At 35.4% G+C, this 21,868-nt stretch overlaps 1 protein-coding gene across 1 annotated transcript in view; it reads right to left on the bottom strand.

Moving 5' to 3' along the window:
- Positions 1–13,797: 13,797 nt before the first annotated feature.
- Positions 13,798–21,868, bottom strand: part of LOC5573370 (calcineurin subunit B type 2) — a 37,202-nt gene continuing 29,131 nt past the window's right edge. Inside the window, exon 4 of the mRNA XM_001660815.2 lies at positions 13,798–15,926. Within this exon, the coding sequence (XP_001660865.1) occupies positions 15,756–15,926 (171 nt within the window). The 3' untranslated portion in view covers positions 13,798–15,755. The remainder of the gene's footprint in view (positions 15,927–21,868) is intronic.

Genomic DNA, 21,868 nt, shown 5'->3' with positions numbered 1-21,868 from the left:
GGGTGGCGGATTGGCCACCCGAATCAACCGTTAAAAAGGTGGTCGATGCACAACGATGGGAGTGTGACGTCTGTTTGTCTGTGCTCGTGAGTTCATGCGTTCATTCATCGTCACCTATGATTCACGTAAGTGCTACGTAAAAAGTGCGATGGAAAAAAACTACGTATGTTTTCACGTAGGCTTGACGTGTGGATTATTTTGAGTGTAGGAATGAATGGTTAGGGGGGGGGTCTAAATAAAACCTAATCGCAAACGGAGCCTGTGGGGTACCAGGGCACCCTCCACAGTATTGTGCCCTTCCTGTGCTACCCGGAGCAATAGTGCAGATGACCTTGTGTTTCTCCGATAATCGGCTGCCCTTCTTCAGTCTCTATCCTGAGGCTTAATAAGGGTGGCATTATGAATATGTTATTATTAAATTTAAATTATCACCTTTATGGATTCGCATTATGCATTTTACACAGTGTATTCTGTGCTCTTTCGCCTTTGGCGACTTTCAATAGATACCGATCTGTTTTTTTTGTTGTTGTGGTCTTTTTCTTGCTGAGATTGCTAAAAGCTGATAATCCTGCCTAGTTTGGGAAGTGGATACGGTTAGGATAGCTCAAATCAATCTTCAGCATAAAAGAACAGCAACGATCAATCTTTGCAGACTCATGCAAAATGGTGCAGCCCAAGTGGCGCTAGTTCAAGAACCTTACTTTCGTAAGGGAAACTTCTATCTAGGTAACCTTATGGACCCAGTTTTCGCTGCTTTCAGTAAAAATGAAATGGCGAACTCGCGTGTCATGCCTCGTGCATGCGTGCTCGTTAATAAAGCAATCGTTGTTACACTCATTTCTGAGTTAACTACCAGAGATGTATGTGCTGTCACAATTGATGTTTCTGTTGGTGACCTCAATAGGAAATACGTCTATTGTTCGGTATACTTACCACATGATGAACCATCCCCTACGGATGATTTCAAACGAGTTGTCGTACACTGCGAAACAAAAGGCCTCCCGCTGATTGTGGGCAGTGATGCAAATGCGCATCACATCATCTGGGGAAGCTCAGATATCAGTTTGAGAGGCTCCAGTCTGATGGAATACTTAAGTAGTACAGATCTTGGATTAATCGCCCAACCTTCATGGTATCAGTTAGAGAAGAAGCGTTAGACATAACGCTCTGCTCGAACAGAATCAGACACGAATTGATGAATTGGCATGTATGTAATCATTTTTTGATCATCTTTGAACATTCAAATGTAACTGCGCATACTTTGCGTTTTAGGAATCCCCGGTCAACCAAATGGGAATTATACACTGAATTAATTGCAACCAAATTTCATGGATATTCTCCGTCCATTGAAAATCCAAGTGATTTGGATGATGCCGTTGATACTTTTGAAGAAGCATGTCCTCTGCGGTCTGTGAAGACTACAAGAGGGATCCCATTGTGGAATTCCGATCTGAATAGGCTCAGGAAAGTTTCCTGAGGAAACAATGTAGAAGGAGTTGGAACAGACGCCGTTCAGCTGGATTAAGTCTGCTTGCAAGGCTTACAAGAAGGCTCTTTGTTCTGCTGAACGATCCGGCCGGAAAAACCTTTGTACAAATGTTTCCAGTTTGAGTGAAGTTAGTCGGCTGAACGAAATCCTTGCAAAATCTAAGGATTTCTAAGTGAACGAAATTCGCTTACCTAATGGTAACTTTACTTCTTCTGACGAAAAAGTTTTGAAATGTTTATTCAATACACACTTCCCCGGATGTGTGGACTTAGCATCTACGGATGGACCAAATGTAGTTTTCATGTAGTTATTTATGTTTGTGTTAGTGCAAATTGAGGCTCAAAGGCCGGTTCTTCAACTTCAGCATAATAAACGTGCACAGCCCTCACTCTGGAAGCACTGATGATAATAATGACGCTTGTTACGCGTAGCTCGAACGCGAGTACGACAGCTACCCAAGCCACGACGTCACAGGAGATCTAAAAGTTCAGGTTGTCCAGGAGGAGGAATTCAGACCGACTATTAGAAAGTTCGCGGCTTACGACTAATTGATTTCGCCGTTTCCAAAAATATGGCCATTCGTAGCACTTACTTCCAGCACAGCCTTCTATACCGACACACCTGGAGATGACCACAGCAGACAGAATCACAAATCGACCACGTTCTAATTGATAGACGGCACTTCTCCGACAATATCGACGTCAGGACCTATCGTAGCGCTAACATCGACTCTATCGGTTTAAGCAACTGGATGTCGCAAATGCGTACGCGAGTTAAACGCTTTCGCTTCGGATTTTCTTTTTAAAAAAGTAATACAACTAGTTCGATCGACGACCTAACTCCAACTGGTTTTAATTGTATTCCAATCAATATATTACAGCTCTGATCTACTGCTTTGCCACTTGTTGTTGAGTCTATTCTGCTATCCGACTCGTTGTTTATTTTCGTTGTAACCGGCGTCTGTTGTTATTCATTACGGCTTCAGCCTGGTTCAATAGTTAACTCCTCCCGCCTTAGTGATGAGGTTCCATCTGAATCAATTCTGCTGGTGACAGGTTCCGAAAAATAGTTTGTTGATGTCCTGATTTAATTTCTTTTGAAATCTGTGGAAAGTTGTTGGTGATTGTTCTTGATGTAATTCCTTTTGAAATTTGAGGAAGGTTGTTAATGATGGTTCTCTTTCTGAAATAACAAAATAGAATTGTTGATGCAATGATGAACGGGGAGAATGATATTCCTCCGATTAAAGACCAATGAGGCCAATGCAGACTTATGGATGATAAACGAATTTTACCCAATTCTTTCCTGGTCTGTTGTTGTAGTTTATGGAGATGTTCCAAACTAATATTGAGAATTTCTTGGTGCATCTTAATCTCTATTCCATTCAAAGGTAATTGAATCGGTTTTCCTGGAAGTGTCTGGGTTCTTTTGTCGTACAGAACATTGTTTATGTTCACATGACAATTATTAAAATGGAGTAGGAAAGATCCGGAGAGAGTTCTGTTTGTTATTCCACAATTAGAGGTGAGGGTGAAATTCATCAATGAATTTATAAATAGATGTTGATCATCCAGATAGGTGATTTGCTTTGTAACTGGGTTTGTGGTAAAATTGCAAACTGCAGGATTTCCTTTCAGTAGTTGGGGTATACATTTCGAGTTATCCAAACGAGTTTCTCGACTTTCATAAATAGTTGGTTCAACTGAGTTGACCTGATAAATCTCGCTGTTGTGGATGAGATAGAACGGATTTGGTATGTGTATTTGCTTCTGGTCAAAAACAATCGGGATGAGTTGCACTTTGTTGAAATTCCTTGAAACTAATTTCGGTATTTTGATGATGAGAGCAATCTCTAAATCATTCGAGACTACTGATGTTGTGGCATATGAAATGGCTTCTATGGCTGAACGAGCTGTTATATTTTCTTTAGCTAAATCTGTGATTAATACATTTATTTCTGATTGGCTTAATATTTTTTCATTAACAATTCCTACTTTTGCTAAGGTTATGGTCTCAATTATTCGATACAATTTTTCTATAAGGTAGTTTAAATAAAACAATATTTTAATGCAATAAATTTCAATTGATTCTTTGTTAAAATGGCTGATAGCTATTTTTGTTTTAAGAAGAGCTTCTTTTAATTGTAAACTTAGTTCTCTATTAATTTTGATCTGGTCGTTATTATTTATAATTAAATTATTAATTGATGAATTAATTATTTTTAAATCATCAGCATCTGGACTTCCAGCTAGAAATTTCCAAGCTTTACCTAACATGTCCCATCGCTTGCTTCGTTTAATTGGATCTATGCTTTTAAAGGCTAAATCTATTCGTTGAATTTTTCAATTATTAAGTCAGAAAACTGGTTTTTACTAAAATTTCCAAATTGATCTTTAAGAGTTTTGGCTTGCGATCTTATTATGATGAGATTGAAATGATGTATGTAATATCTATAGTCAAGTTTTATTCTTGCCTCACCATGATGAAAAATGAGAACGGGCTGATTTCCTAAGTCTGTCAAGTCCATGAAAACGTCATGTTTTGGGATTATTGATTGTGAGGATTGTGAGAAGATGGCCAGTATCAGTCTGAAATATTAAAAATGAAAATAAGTTATATTTATTGTTTCCTTATCTTGATGTCATTTTTATGAATTCTACGTCCATCTTGAGTGGTGATAGTGCTTGTCTTAACTTTGTCAATTTGGACTTGTTTATATCTTGGTTTATGTTTGAGTCTTTGTCTGGTTTTTTCAAAGGCTGTTTGATTTTCAGTTATGTCTATGTGTTTTGTTTTTTTGTTATGATGTTTCAAATCATTATGTTGTTTTGCTAATAAATTCTGATAGACTTGTTCTGTCATTCGTGGTGTTCTGGGTGAAGGAAGAATAATTTCATGTGGCGTATATTTTGTAGAGGAATGTATTGAAGAGTTATATTTGTGTACAGAAAGGTTTATTAATTCAATTAAACCTTTATTAGGATTCTCAGCTTAAGTGATACGATATAATTCAAGTAGAGTAGAATGAAATCTCTCAACTTGACCATTCATCTCACTACGGCCGGTAGCTGTGATGTAAGTGGTAATATTATGTGTGTTATAGAAATTGACTAATTCTCCAGCCATGAAAGATTTTTCGCCATCCATCACAAGAACTTGTGGTGTGCGATATCTTAATAGGATTTCTTTAACAGCTGGTGTGACGTCAATTGATGCACGGGATTCTATGAATTTTATCTGAGCAAATTTTGAAAACTTGTCAATATAGGTCAGGAAATGCTGATTTTCTAAAAACATTACATCAATGTGTGCTATTTCAAAAGGTGCTCTTGGGATTGGGTTTTTTTGGATGGGGTATTTAATAGGATTCCTGTCATATTTGCATTCATTGCAAATTTGACAGTTCGTGACAAATGCATGAACTTTTTTACTTAATTTTGGAAAGAAATATTTTCGAAAATTTTTTAATTTATTTTCTTTTGCTCCTCGATGTGCTTGGTTGTGTTCGTTGCGAATAATATCCCATTGACGATCCTCTTCTGAAATGGCTTCAAGTATTTTTTGGGAAAAACGGATTTAAAAAAAAAAATTTCTGCCAAAGTGTTTTTTGTAAACCTCTTGTAGTTTACCCATTAAATTTTCAGTAGTAAACAATTCGTTAATCCTAGTATGATTGAAATGATTTTTAAGAACCTGTTAAAGACGATCTTCATTAGTATTTGGAATTGAAATTTCTATTCTTGTATAATTTGTGAAAGGATGGGTAACCGTTATATTTGCGTTGCCTTCTTTTAAAATTACCTGATATTTGAAAACATTGACGGGTGCTTCAGTTGACTCGATACAAAAATCATCACTACCTTCTGATGTATGTTGTGTGCCTGTCAGAGAACAAACTATTCTACTTAGGGCATCGGCAACTACATTAGCTTTTCCTGATTTGTATATGATTTCATAATCGTGCTCCTCTAAATATGCCTTCCAACGTTTAAGTTTTGCATTTGTATTTTTCGGTGATAAGGCGAAGGTCAATGGTTGGTGATCTGTAAGAATTTTGAATTTTGCTCCGTACAAATAATTCCTAAACACTTGTAGGGACCAAAATATAGCAAGCATCTCTTTTTCTGGTACAGAATATTTTTCTTCTACTGTGGATAATGTACGAGAAGCGAAATGTATTGGTTTATCTTTACCGATTTCACCTTGAGAAAGAACTGCTCCGATGGCAGAGTCGGATGCATCTGTAGTAAGGATGAATGGTTTATTATAATCGGGGTATATGAGTATTTCAGATGAAGTAAGTATCTCTCATTTTCTGAAAGTGATTTTTTTCTATTTGAGGAGGGATTTTTTTCCCCCCGAAGAAGGTTTGTAAGGGGTTTTGCAATTTTGGCGAAATCTTTTACAAATCTTCGATAATAACTCATCATTCCAAGAAATGAACGAAGTTCCTTCAAATTTTTTGGTTCAGGATATTTGTTGATAACTTCAATTTTTTTTGTGTTCGGCTTAATACCATCTTCGCTTATAACGTATCCCAAAAATTCAAGTTCTGAATGTAAAAATTCACATTTATCAAGTTGAATTTTAAGATTTGCTCCATTTAAAGTTTCCAATACAATTTTCAAATTTGTCAAATGTTCTTTTAATGTTTTTCCAAAAACGATGACATCATCCATGTACACATAACATATTTTACCAATATGATCTCTGAGTACATCATCAATAGCACGTTGAAAAATTGCTGGTGCATTTTTTAAACCAAATGGCATTCTGGTAAATTCATATTTGCCATTATTAATTGCAAAAGCTGTCTTTTCAATATCCTTTTCCCTCATTTTAATCTGGTGAAAACCAGAAGCTAAGTCAAGGGTTGTAAAATATGTTTGTCCTTTTAGTTGATCCAAAACGTATCCGATTTCTGGCATTGGATATTTATCAGGAATTGTTTTTTCATTTAATTTGCGGTAATCAATTACCATTCGGAATTTTTTTTCTCCTGATGCATCTGTTTTCTTTGGGATGACCCATACTGGGGCAGTCCACGCTGATCGTGAAGGACGAATTATACCGTCTTCCAAAAGCTTATTGATTTGTTTCCTAACTTCATCTGTATAGGCAGCTGGGTAAGGGTATACTTTCTGATGAACTGGAATATCATCAGTGGTATTAACAGCACATTCAACATTTGTTGTGCATGTTAATTTTCCATTGGGTTCGTGGAGTACTGCTTTTAAGCCAGGCCTGCCCAACGTACGGCCCGCGGGCCGCATCCGGCCCGCCAGTTCATTTTGTGCGGCCCGCGAGGAGCTTGAAGACCTTTCTCATATCTGACCCTTTTGCTGCTTTAGAAACTTCATGTTTGAACATTCCAAGGTTGATTATTAAAAGATAAAATTATTATATTTTGAGCTATTTTAAGATTAATATTAATATTAAGATTAATATTTTTTTATCTTTCAATATTTGTTTGATTTCTTGTATGATTGAAAATATTCCATTAAAAAATGCTTAATTTTATACAGATCTCGCCAATAACTTTCTTTTCTATCAAGTGGACAACATTTGTATCGGGTTCGAAAAGCACAATGAATTTATATCAAGTTCGGACAAATGTTGTTTGTAACAAGATAAAGGCCAGACACAATCTCACGGAATTGTACATTCCTGAGCATGAATGATTATCACAAACATTAGCTTATTAAATTTAATACAGGATTCTCAAAGAAATTTCACAAACAAATTAGACAGGATTTTCACAAAATGTTGAACAAGATTGTCACTATATCATATTAAGATTTCACAGACTGCTAGCCATGACTATTGCCAAATCCGGTAATTCTGCGGAAGGTCCTTACACAATCGTTAATGAATTTTTTACAGAATAGTGAGTAGCACAGACTTCTCCAGATTCCAACACAGGATTTTTTAATAAACTTAGAATTGGGTTCTGACGAAATTGACGGACAATTTTCATAGATTCCTACGCTGGAATAACGCAAATTTGGGACATGAGTCTAATAGAACTCTGAACAGGATATTTAAACAGTACTAGATGAGATTCCCACAGAAATTTCTGAGAAATTTTTTATAAAATCGTGGACCTTTTGAGAGGTTTGAGGCTGAATTTAAAAAAAAATCTTGTTCTTGTTGCACGGTTTTTGCCGAATCTTCGGTAAGATTATTACAGAAGCAAATATCAGTTTTGATGCTCCCCATAAGAAATTTGTTTAACTTTTATATTTAAAAAAAATGAAATTGCTGCATTAAGAAAAGTTTGGCCCGCCGCACAATATTATTTCTGAGATTTGGCCCGCGATTCAAAAAGGTTGGGCAGGCCTGTTTTAAGCTATCAAGAACGGATTTAAGTTCAGTTTGTTCTTCTTTGGAGAGATTATCTGTTCGAAAAATATTATGGGATGAATAGTTCGGTTTGGAATATATATGAAGTGGGATGACAAGTGCTTTATTATCATGGTATAATGAGATAGTTTTGTTGTTGAAATCAATTTGAGCATTTAATGCATTTAATATTTCAGTTCCAATAACACCATAGAAAAATGAATGAAATTTGTGTAACAAAAATTTAGACAAATAGTCAATTTTTAGATGAAAGAAATTGATATCAATTGCAGAGGTGGCATTAAATTTCCCATTAGCACTTGTGATATCTGAAGCATTGAAGTCGTATGGTTTGCTTTTTTTTATAAGACCAAGCAAGTTTTGGATTTATTAAATTCACATCTGCCCCTGTGTCAATTAGAAATGGAAATTCTCCATTTGTTGTTTTCAAGTTGATGTAAGGCAAGATAGGTTTCACCAACTTGGATTCCATTCTAAAAAATTTGTGGAACAAGCACCTTCTTCTTCTTCTGGTATGTTTTGAGGAGGATTTTCTGTCTGGATCTCTGCAGTGGAGGACGATGTGGAGGAGGTCTGTTGAAATTTATTGGTGGTCGATTACTATAATTGACCATTTGAGATCGAACGCTTTGGTCGACTTCCATGGGTATTGGTTTTTGTTGAGGTTTTGGCCATGGTCTAAGTGATGGTTGAAGAGAATGATTAGGATTTGGATTAGGTTTTGGCCATGGTCTGAGTGGTGGTTGTAATGAACGATTGGGATTAAAATGATTTAAATTTGAATTGAGATGTAATGGTGAATAAAATCGAGATGAGTTATAAATCTGTTGTTGTCTAGATGCAGGAATCGAAGGATAATTTGGAATATTTCTTGGTGGAAGTACTGGTTTGCTTTGATTGGGTGAAGAGTCTAAACCTCTTGGTTTTGGAATTGGATGATTAGAATATTCGTTTCTGAACGGGGCTGATCTCATGTCCATATTATAATAGTCAAAACAGAATTGATATGCTCTATTTAAAGTTTTCAAGTCCGCTGTTTTCATTAAAACATTTAAAGGATGCTCTGCTCCTCTTATTAATGAATCTAAAGCCTTTTTCCTAAAATAATCTATATGAGATGTTGCGTTTTGTTGCATATCTCTATCAATTTGAATTTGTACAATTGAAGCGGATAATAATTCGTCAACTCTACTGAAATATGAACTCAAAGTCTCATTTGAACTCTTTTTGATAGTGGTAAGTTCGTAATCAAGGGTTGCCTCATTTATTATTTTTCGTCTAATACTTCGAATTGAAATTCCATATTCGGCAGAATCAGTTGGGAGATCTTTAAATAAATCGAATATTCTTCCAACGTCAGTTATCCAATTAATTAAATCAGTCGGCTTTCCATCAAAAATGTTGAGTCCTTTTACAAAGTCCGACAACTTTCCTACACTTGCAAAATTATCAATTGCATGTTGCTGTGCTGCTGTGTATCCAGAGTCTTCTTCAAATGATGCAGAAGGGGGTGCCATTTTTATGAAATAATAAAAAATAAAGAATCACTAATTTTAAACAGATAATAAAATCTCGTAATCAGGGTCGTTGCTTATTTTTCACACACTGCACATTGGGGAATTCCGAGCCCAAAGGTGGAAAAAATTGATAACTTCCACAATAGAAAGATAAAAAATAAGTTTTATAGCTCATTCGAAAGAAAATTTTCTCAGGAATCGATTGGTGATGGTTTCATGAATGTGGGGCCACTCTGGGATAAGCTATGGTGCCCGTTTTGCCCCAATTCCTTGAAAATTTTAGATTTTCATGTTGTTTTGAGTAAAACTGTTTTATTGTGGAGATTATTTCCGATGAAATCCATCATTTCTAGTCCATTCAACAATGTTTCACAGAGAACGTTATAAAAAGATGGAAATTTAGGGGATTATGGGGCCAAATGTGAATGCAATGTTTTTGAAGAGAAATTCTTGTTTTAAATTTTTTCAACGTGTTTTTATGTTGAAATAAATTTTTAAATAGTCAAATAATCATGAATATAGCTTGCAGAAATAAGTTGTATTAAATTTTTTAGAATATGTATGATCATTATTTATGCTCTATGCAATATATTGTGAATAATTTACCTTCTTATATCACAAATTCCAAACATTTCCAAACGATGTGCGATAGTTTAGGTAAACCATATTGATCTAAATGATCGATTGCCGTTAGCCTCATTGATAGGAGATGGTGAGAGCATATAGTTTTTTGGCTATGTTTGCCCCAATTCCCCTAAAAACGATTTCTTTCATAATTAATTGAACAGATATCTCCGATTTAAATTTATTATGTACTAAATTGTTCATTCAGTAGTTGATACAGTATTGAAATCCTATAACATAGGAGATTATGGGGATCTTTTACACACAAATAAAAAAAAAAACAAATAAAAACACTCAAAAATGGATCCATTGAATAACCATCTGCAGTTTTTGCTCGTGCTCGGCAAGAATTTGAACCCAGGACTCTTGTATGCTAGACGAGTGCTTTACCAACTAAGCTACCGAACCCGTAAAGCGCTCGTCTAGCATACAAGAGTCCTGGGTTCAAATCCCAGCCGAGCTCGTGGATTTTTTTTTCATATTTTCACCCATAATTTGTCCATCTTTACCACGAGTAATGAGTCAATTAATTTCAATTTCTTCATGTTATGCATTTTAGAAGGCTCTTGAACATGCTTGAAATTCAGTCAAACAGATGTAACCATAATTACTGTTTACAATATTAACAAAGTAAGGTTCACCATGAGGAACATTGATGTCAACCAACAAGCAATCTGTTAACAGCTAATGTAGAGGCAACATAACAAACATAGTAACTATAAATTATACTAATGAAATGAATGATCGATTTTGGAAAAATCTAGAATTGAGCATTATTAACAACTGCATTGTCACTTTTATGATAACTTTTTCTGTAGTGTATGATGGCAATTGGAATATTGAATACCAAATATCCATAAAAAGACAAAATTATTTCCAGAATAATTTCTTGTAAAATGCAATTTGACTCTCACGAAATTGCTACAGTAATGATTGAATAACTAACCTGATCCTGAGTAATTTGTTGCAATCAGAAAAAAACGGCTGATGATTTCTTGATGGATTCATTTTTGATTTTTTTATTTGGTTAGTTTTTTGTTTATGTGTAAAAGATCCCCAAAATCTCCTATGTTTTAGGATTTAAATATTGTATCAGATACAGAATAAACAATTCAGTACACAATAAATTTGATTTAGGAAAAATAGTTGAATTAATTACGAAAGAAATCGTGTTTAAGGGAATTGGGGCAAAAATAACCAAAAAAACATATGCTCCCACCATCTCCTATCAATGAGGCTAACGGCAATCGATCATTTAGATCAATATCGTTTACCCAGACTATCGCACATCGTTTGGAAATGTTTGGAATTTGTGATATAAGAAGGTAAATTATTCACAATATATTGCATAGAGCATACATAATTATCATACATATTCTACAAATTTTACTACAACTTATTTCTGCAAGCTATATTCATGATTATTTGACTATTTTAAAATTTATTTCAATAAAAAAACACGTTGAAAAAATTTAAAACAAAAATTCCTCTTCAAAAATAATTTGTTGTACATTTGGCCCCATAATCCCCTAAATTTCCATCTTTTTATAACGTTCTCTGTGAAACATTGTTGATTGGACTAGAAATGATGGATTTCATGGGAAATAATCTCCACAATAAAATAGTTTTACTCAAAACAACATGAAAATCTAAAAATTTCAAGGAATTGGGGCAAAACGGGCACCATAGCTTATCCCAGAGTGAACCCACATTCATGAAACCATCACCAATCGATTCCTGAGAAAATTTCCTTTCCAATGAGCTATAAAACTTATTTTTTATCTTTCTATTGTAAAATTTATCAATTTTTTCCACCTTTGGGTTCGGAATTCCCCAATGTGCACTGGTTGGATTATGTTAAAACGTAAAACTGAATCTCTTAGTCAAATTCGTTAGCTGAGTCGTCTTTGATATTCCGATTTATTTCACTTAATTAAACACTGTTTCACTATTTTATTTATGCCAAGAAAATTGAACTTTTTGGGGAAATGAAATTTATTGATTTTAAAAAGAATGCTACACTATATTGCCTATGAGGACTTTTTTGGGGTTCACTACACTATTTTGCCTGAGAGGACTTTTTTGGGTTTCACTATATTATTTTGCCTATGAGGACTTTTTGGGTTTCACTGCACTATATACTACTTACATATAGGACCGTGTCCTGGGTACGGCCAGCATCTGTTCAAATCTGGTCTTTTTATTTGGCAGTACAACAAGTCCGGGGGAGAGGTGGCTGATATTTTGGGTTTATCCGGTTTGCTCCGCTGCTATGTTGCTGCTTCACTACTGAGGACCCTCGTATCGATTGGGATTAATTTCCACGGTGACCTTCCTTCTCGCTTCGTGAAGTGTTTGGCTTTTTGGACCAGTTTTGTGAATTTTTACACTGTTTAGAGTTTTGCACTTTTCGTCGTGCTTGGCTCTAGGGACCAAGTTTAAGAATTTTACACAATCACTTATACTGTTCCCGATAATTGCTGTATCTCGCCGGAGCCTCCAGTTAAACGCATTCGCTTCGGATTTTCTTTTTAAAAAAGTAATACAACTAGTTCGATCGACGACCTAACTCCAACTGGTTTTAATTGTATTCCAATCAATATATTACAGCTCTGATCTACTGCTTTGCCACTTGTTGTTGAGTCTATTCTGCTATCCGACTCGTTGTTTATTTTCGTTGTAACCGGCGTCTGTTGTTATTCATTACGGCTTCAGCCTGGTTCAATAGTTAACTCGCGTAGCACCTCTAGGCTGCGTTGCCAGAAGAGAGTGAGCTGGATGAAGCCCCTCTTGTGGACTGCTGGAGAACAGTAAAAGCAGCCATCCACAATGCAGCTGAGAGCAACGTCGGGTACGAGGGCAGAAGTCGACGGAACGATTGGTTCGTCGAGGAATGTAGGCAAATTATGGAGCAGAAGAATGTAGCGTGGGCGGTCATGCTGCAGCAAGGGAGTCGACAGACACGCCTCTTTAGGGAGAAAAAACGCCACCTGGAGGAGACGGAGTGCGAGGAGATGGAACAGCTCTGCCGGTCTCAAGAAACACGTAAGTTGTATCAAAAGCTCAACACATTCCGCAACGGCTTCATGCCGCGAGCCAAGATGTGCAGGGATAAGGATGGGAGCATCTTGACGGATTAGCGTAAGGTGATCAAAAGGTGGAATCAGCACTTCGACGAATTCCTGATTGGCACTAAGAGCCCAAGCAATGAAGGACGGGACAACGGAGGAAATGCCTTCGTCAGTACGGCGGGCGATGGAAACCAACCAGCCCCTACTTTGAGGGAGGATCCCAAGCAACCAATAGTTCGGATTATACTTAAGCAGTGAACTCCAGAGATCACTTTTGGCATAAATCAAGTTCCAATCAAACTTTTTCGCTAATTAAGGGAACACTACGGATATTAACGGAACTTGATTCTCGAAAGAGTAACTCGCGAACTTGTTAACAACTACAAAGTTCAGAACAAGTTTTAATTGTACTTCTTCTCTACTTGAAGTAAGATAACTAACTTAAACCAACTTTTTGTAAACTTTAAAGTTCGATTAGTTACTTAAAAAATGCGCTGATTAAGCCAAAACATGCCCTCTTAACCGAACTTTTGGTTGACGAACATACTCTGTGCCTTGGGAGCCGAGAAAATGTACATAATGAAAAGATCCTCGACCGGTGAAGGTCGAATCCAAGATCCTCAGATTGGTCTCATTGAATAGCTGCGCGTTTACATAATAAATACGCTGAAATAATTTTCACTAATTGTGTTGCATAAGGAATATCTTTGTAAAAAAAAACGTCAATTTGAAGTGTTTTGAAAAAAGATTTTATTTTATTCATTCGTAAGGTAATAGAAATAGATAATTTCTGTAATGCATTGTTTCAAGCATGCCAGTCAAACGAATAAATTGTTGTCTCTGAATCTGGCGGCATTGCCCTCATATTTTTGTTGTCCTGAACATCGTTTTCACTTTGTTTTCGTCGAATAGATATCGAATTTCATACTGTGGTCATGGTAGATTGGTTCTGCTTAGACCCAAAAAAGCGCTCCCATTCCAATCCCCGACCACAATAGGGAGTTGATTGCACATTTGTTTTTTTTTTCTATTGCGAGCAAACAGCATTGTTTTCCGATTCATTGCACTGGATTGGATTGATTGGTGCAAAGGTTTGGGATTGTTTTCTTGGGATTAACAACAAACCATGTTTTAGTTGTATATCAGCTTTGACAGCCACAATTCAACTGAAACAAGTTTTTATTTCGTGCCAATCTGTCGTCAGACACGCCAATACAAAAGAAAATGTTGACTATTCAGTATATAACTAGTGATGGGTAGTATTTTAAAATTCCGATGTTTGCTGTTATTTTAATGCTTTGTTAATCGATAGTAGGTGTGTACGTGTGCTCAACAACATTTCAATGACCTATGGATTACAAAAATGGAGAATTTTTAACAGAAAGACCTGTTTTTTTGGCGAGACTAAATCTATCAAATCGATAGACGAAGAGCGTTAATCAACGGTGGTTCGTTAAAAGGGAGGGTCATTCCGAATCAATAAAGTTTGTTCATATTAGTAACAACGGATGGTATAAAACAGTATGGGAGCAGCGCAATTCAATCGGGATGAACGGGATAATAAGTTTTCGACTCAACAACAGTATAGTGTATAGAAAAATTGGCTCCTAACCTAAGACTCTACGATAGTACTCTTCTTTTATCCGTCCATTTTACTTATGGTTTTGCATGTACAATTAAATTTGGGGAAAAATTAGCTAGACATTCACGACATACGATATAATCTCTAACAGTGGCAATAAGTTTGTTAAATATCTATTTGTTTTGCTCTCAACTGTTCACATACTCAAAAGCCCTATGACAAATAAAGGTTGGAAATTATTCTATAATTTAAATTTGCATTTAACGTAGCTTTCTCGCATGGATGACAATTACATATTTATGTCAGTGTATGTGTGTGTTTGTTTGTGTGAAAGTGTATAATATTAGTAGTAATTGATGATGCTTTTGATTTACTTTAGCTTGTTGTTTTTATTTCTGTTCCATTAAGTACTTACAGCGAGCGATACTCCAATATTGGGTTTGTTTTCGATCAACGTGCTTGTAGTGGTCCGTGACAGTTAGAAGAGCCGCATGCTATCATTTTTATGTTAAATATATTGCCTTAAGATTCGCATGTTAAAATAGTTAGCAATGCCTTTGAATTGCACACTTTTTACGGTACTTTTGGTTTATCTTGCATAGTGTTTCACTTCCGATGAATTGAACGTTAAAACAGAGAGGGAGAGGATATTACCAGTATAAAAAAATAAATAAATATATTACCGTAGATGAACAGTACGACAACCAAATGCACAGTAGTAATTATGTTTGTGTTTCACTATTGGGTTGCGTGATTGATTTTGAGGGAAAAAGTCACCTTTCTTTGAAAACAAGCGCACGTTTAGTTTTAAATCTTTCTCACACAAGACAGATCTTATTCCCTATGCCTTTTCTTTCGTGTTAATACATTTTCATATTATGATAATAAGGAAAAAAAATGATAGCAAACAACATAGAAACAACTAAAAAAATACAACGTTTGTGTTTTCCTGTTTTCATCAGATGCAACGTTCACATACACTCTTGCTTATTTTTTACTTAATAAATTAGATTTCTTTTTGCTAGAAAGTAAAAGTGTATTTTTATGTATATATCAGTATATGCTTATAATTATGTGTGTACGTGTGTGTGTGGATGTATGGGTTTCCCTTAGACGTCGACGACCATCTTTTTGTGGATATCGGTATTGCCGACCACGGAACAGAACTCGTCGAACGAGATTTTACCATCCTCGTCCTTGTCGGCGAACACAATCGTCTTGTCTACTATCTGCTGCAACTGGGTGTCTTTCAGGTTGTTTCCGACCATCATTTTTAGCACCTGTGAAAAAATATAATGCAAAATTAGTACGTATGCTTATTTAATACTATAAAACCCCCCTAAAAACATACAAAAGTGTTTTGTCCACATCTCTAAGATTACACGTCCAAATGATACTCTCTCGCATTTAAAAGACAATTAGTTATTCTTATTTCGTAGATCTTCTTCTTCTTCTTCTGTTTCTGTTCGGGATGAACCACTGCGACCAGTTTTCTTTGATCTTTTGTGGTATACCCGTGTCCTTTGTTTAGTGCATGTCGTTCTACTCCATTACTATTGAGAAATAATGAAGTAGTCGTTTTTATACAAATATCATTCTTTACCATTTTGCATAGAGCCTCTTTAGAAAAAGATACTGCTACCAACAGTTACTGCACACAAAAGATACTGCAGAAAACAGTTTGTCACCATTAAACTCTCAAAAGCGCGCCCCTTAATCAGGTTCGGCCACTAAGCTGGTTGAATGATACTGATTTTGACCATGCATCGGTACTCTAGCGTATCAAATTATTGCTTCTACTTATAAGATTCAAAGTCGTTTTTTGAAACTGTGAACAAGTTTCATCGCATGAGACATTTAGATTCCTTGAAACAGAAAGCTTATTTTAGAATTTAAGAGTTCGCTACTCCACCGATTCGGAATCGTTTCCCTCCTAGATATCGAATGATAAACTCTTGAACTCGGAAAGAAATTGTCTCATGAGTTGAAACCAACCTCAGTTGCTGATTGAGCCATTTTTCCACTTCGACCTCCTCATCATCTAGGACAAATAGGTGGGTCTTAGTGGCTTGTTACTCTCTTATACTCTTCCGACCCTATCTTATAAGTACTCACAAGAACAGATACAACAAGAGTACAATATGGTAGATCTTACCCCGTAACGCACCTCGTAAAGGTGATCTACCCGCGTTACGGGAATACTTCGTCCGTGTACTTCGTAGATATTTTTGCCATTTTTTTTTATTTTTTTATACTAAATAAGGGGAGAAACTTTAAAGTAGATGGAGTACCGTGTACCTTTTAATTCCGCTCCTAAATGCTTATCTTTGACAGATACGCGTATTTCGACTACCACTTGCAGTCTTCTTCAGTGTCAGTTACTCGTATCCACTGAAGAAATCGTCGCATCTCTCTACCTTAAATACTAACACCAGATAAGTACCTACACAATCAAACTACCTAGGAAAAATTTCGACAGGAGTATACCTGTCATGTCTTGGTCAGAATTGAAAAGGGGGATAATAATAATTATACAAATCCCTAACTATCTACCTATGTATTCAAGCTCGTTTATATTTCTTAGGTACAAACTTAAACAGCCTTGATTGTCCGTTTCCTTGATCCCTATTAAGAAGTAATGAAGGCTTTTGTTTGTAAATTTCTAAACTTTCAGCGACGTCTAGTTTCCAAGATGAAGATACGCTTCGTACGATGTCTATGTTATCGCTTGTCATTTGATGTCCATCCTGGAAAACATGTTCAGCCACTTTTGATTTAAAATCATACGCTAATCCCTTTTCTAATTCCTTGTCCGCTTTTTTTACCTCAGCAATATGTTCTTTGAATCTTATTTCTAGTGTTCGTTTTGTTTGTCCTATATAGATTTTATTACAATGGGGGCATGAAATTTTATATACTCCTGCTCTATTCAGTTTATTAATTTTATCCTTTGTTGATCCTAATCTAGATTTAAGCTGACTACTCCTACTGCTGAAAACCAAATCTACTCCATATTTTCGAAATTTCTTAGCCAAAGGCTGTGTAATCTTGGTATCAAAATTCACCGCTACTCTTTTTAAATCCTCTTTTTCGACAGTAAGTGTTGTCATACTTTTCCTATATTTATCCCTTGCCCTCTTATCTACTACTGCTTGTATTGTACTATTCCTATATCCGTTAAGCCTAGCCGTCTCAAAAATATAATCCAGTTCTTTTGATTTTCCAGTTTCACTTAAAGGAAGGGTTTGCATTCTATGTATCATATGATGAAAAGCCGCCATTTTATGCTGATAAGTGTGGTTGGAAGTACTCGGAATAACTCGCATAGTATTAGTTGGTTTCCGGTAAATTTCAAATTCAAAGTGAGACGATTCCCTAATAATTAGCAAATCCAAAAAAGGTAGTTTATTATGCTTTTCCTCTTCATGAGTAAATTTAATATCTTTGTGGATACTGTTAATTGCTTCTAAAATTTTTGGCAAATAATCCTTTTTGATAATGCTAAACACATCATCTACATATCTCCACCACCGCTGTGGTAACAAATCTTTCTTTTTCAAAATGCTTTCAAAATAATAATGCTTTAACATCAAAAGAAACCATAATTTCATCATCTTGAATATACCCAGAAGTTTGAAGTTGGCTTGCAAACTCCTGACCTGACAAAAAGGATTATGTGCCAAAAATTTTAGAAGCAATTAACAGTATCCACAAAGATATTAAATTTACTCATGAAGAGGAAAAGCATAATAAACTACCTTTTTTTTGATTTGCTAATTATTAGGGAATCGTCTCACTTTGAATTTGAAATTTACCGGAAACCAACTAATACTATGCGAGTTATTCCAAGTACTTCCAACCACACTTATCAGCATAAAATGGCGGCTTTTCATCATATGATACATAGAATGCAAACCCTTCCTTTAAGTGAAACTGGAAAATCAAAAGAACTGGATTATATTTTTGAGACGGCTAGGCTTAACGGATATAGGAATAGTACAATACAAGCAGTAGTAGATAAGAGGGCAAGGGATAAATATAGGAAAAGTATGACAACACTTACTGTCGAAAAAGAGGATTTAAAAAGAGTAGCGGTGAATTTTGATACCAAGATTACACAGCCTTTGGCTAAGAAATTTCGAAAATATGGAGTAGATTTGGTTTTCAGCAGTAGGAGTAGTCAGCTTAAATCTAGATTAGGATCAACAAAGGAAAAAATTAATAAACTGAATAGAGCAGGAGTATATAAAATTTCATGCCCCCATTGTAATAAAATCTATATAGGACAAACAAAACGAACACTAGAAATAAGATTCAAAGAACATATTGCTGAGGTAAAAAAAGCGGACAAGGAATTAGAAAAGGGATTAGCGTATGATTTTAAATCAAAAGTGGCTGAACATGTTTTCCAGGATGGACATCAAATGACAAGCGATAACATAGACATCGTACGAAGCGTATCTTCATCTTGGAAACTAGACGTCGCTGAAAGTTTAGAAATTTACAAACAAAAGCCTTCATTACTTCTTAATAGGGATCAAGGAAACGGACAATCAAGGCTGTTTAAGTTTGTACCTAAGAAATATAAACGAGCTTGAATACATAGGTAGATAGTTAGGGATTTGTATAATTATTATTATCCCCCTTTTCAATTCTGACCAAGACATGACAGGTATACTCCTGTCGAAATTTTTCCTAGGTAGTTTGATTGTGTAGGTACTTATCTGGTGTTAGTATTTAAGGTAGAGAGATGCGACGATTTCTTCAGTGGATACGAGTAACTGACACTGAAGAAGACTGCAAGTGGTAGTCGAAATACGCGTATCTGTCAAAGATAAGCATTTAGGAGCGGAATTAAAAGGTACACGGTACTCCATCTACTTTAAAGTTTCTCTATTTGAGATTCTGCTCAGAGGATTCGAACATTCATTAAAGAGCTAAGGGGTTTTTCTTAGCCGAAGGTGTCTGGGTTCGATTCCCGGTCGACCCAGGATGTTTTCGTAATGGAAATTTCCTTGACTTCCCTGGGCATAGAGTATAATCGTACTTGCCACACGACACATGAATGCAAAAATGGTAACTTTGGCAAAGAAAGCTCTCAGTGAATAACTGTGGAAGTGCTCATAAGAACACTAAGCTGAGAAGCAGGCTCTGTCCCAGTGAGGACGTTAATGTCCAGAAGAAGAAGAAGAGGTCTACTAAGTTTTTACTTAACGTAGTGACATTTTTCAAAAACCACTCTGAAAAAACATGGCTAACTTCCTCAGCATTGGATAGAAAAAAAATAAATCAATGTGTCATTAGAATCGTAATATAATATTCTCTAAAGAGCACTCTAGAATTTTTGAGAGAAACATCTTAAAACTTTAAAATCAATGAAACAGTCTTTCAAGTCATCGTGCAAAAGTTTGGGTTCACATATGAACATACTTAAAACACGAAAATTCTGTAAAATCTCAAACCAATCATGTACGCGGCATAATTTGTGTTTGAAAAGGCTATATAAACTATTAAAATCGGTTGAAAAATTGCAGAATTATTGACAAAAATGATTTATGTTCGGTTCAGGTGAACCCAATCTTATGCACGATGACTTAAACGGCTGTTTTAATAATTTTGAATAGTTTTTAGATTTTCCCAGGGCGTATTTGGCCGAAGGCGCCAGCATTCAGGGGACGCCAAAATACGTGACGCACATGGTGTAATCGAGATAAAAAAAACTTGAATATATATATGATAGATTGAAGAAAATTCGATCGATTTTAACAAAATAAGTTGGAACCATCCCAGAGGATGTCGAAGGAATAGTAAATTGTAAATTCCTGAGAAATTCTCGGACTTATCAATACAAAAATCATTGAAGAATTTCTAAAATAGTCCTTCATAAAAATGATGAATGCACAGTGCATGTGGTAAAAAACTATTTACAAAATCAGAATCTATAAAACACCTACAAAACTAATGTGTAGATTCTACCTTCAGGTAGTTGAAATATGAGGATTTCTCAACTGGTCGGCGTTAAGACAGAGTGGGCCAAGTACATATCTTGGAAAAATGGATTAATCTATCATTGCAAAATTACTTTATCTTCATTTTACTATGATCAGATTTGATGAATGTTGTAAACTATGGGAGATATGGGTCCAAATTAACTTAAGATGATCAATAAACATCGATAACAGTATGCAGTCAGAGTGGACTAAGTGCTTTTTACCATAACAACGAAAACGATCAATGCGCTGAGGATTTCAAGAAAATGCAAGACATGCCAAGTGATTTGTCAGATTTTTCGACACGGAAGGATAGTTCTTCCCATCCATCAATAGAAATTTATAAATATTACATAATTCGATGCATCTGATATTGATTTCTGGCCATTTACCATACTTGAATAGGTGATCAAAAATTGCAACAATTTCTTGTAGACGGAGTGAACCAAGTGTCTAAAAGCAAAGAACTGATTATTTATTGCATTTTTTTAAGTTGATATCAGAGTCCGATAGAAGTTTTTTGGTAGTTACATGGTGTAAGGTACCGTGGGGTAAGTGGATACAGAAAAATCAATAGTTAACTTCAATGTTATGCACAGCTAACGTGAATAATGTAATTCAAACTTTTTTATGTGGATAACAAATGAGGGACTATTGTACTTCAAATTGTCATTTATTTCGATTTTTCTGATGGTTATGTATTGAGAATGAGGGACTTTTAAATTTTCGCCAAATGATCCACCTGTCCAACCATGGTGGGGTAAGTGGATCACCATTAAAAAAAATCTGTTCTCGAAACAAATGTGGTGTAATTATGTATAAAAAGAATGATATTACTCTCGTTATTGTTGTAAGTGCTAGTAATACTTTAAAATTAAAAAGTATCTTTATTTAATCAAAACATAATAAAAAATATGTATATATTAGTTCACACTAATTCAAACAAAAAAAAAACATTATAACTAGAATAATTTGTGGAAAATTCATCCATTGATACACATAAGGTATACAGAAGTATTGTAGGATTATTCCTAACGATGTTTTCGAAAAACACTCGTAGTTTAAAAATATTAGTTACATTTACTTTTGAATAACAAACTGAAATCCTTCTATTCTATTTATGAATATATGTGTATCATCTGTCTAGAATAATTTATATGATCAAATAAGGTACGATACTATGCTTTCAATTGGAAAATAAGTATATTTTGCTCTTTTGCAACTCAGCTTAG

Source organism: Aedes aegypti, chromosome 1 (assembly GCF_002204515.2).
Source record: "Aedes aegypti strain LVP_AGWG chromosome 1, AaegL5.0 Primary Assembly, whole genome shotgun sequence".
NCBI lineage: Eukaryota > Metazoa > Arthropoda > Insecta > Diptera > Culicidae > Aedes > Aedes aegypti.
Note: the sequence above shows the minus strand (reverse complement) of the source record. Positions and strands in the feature narration are given on the sequence as shown.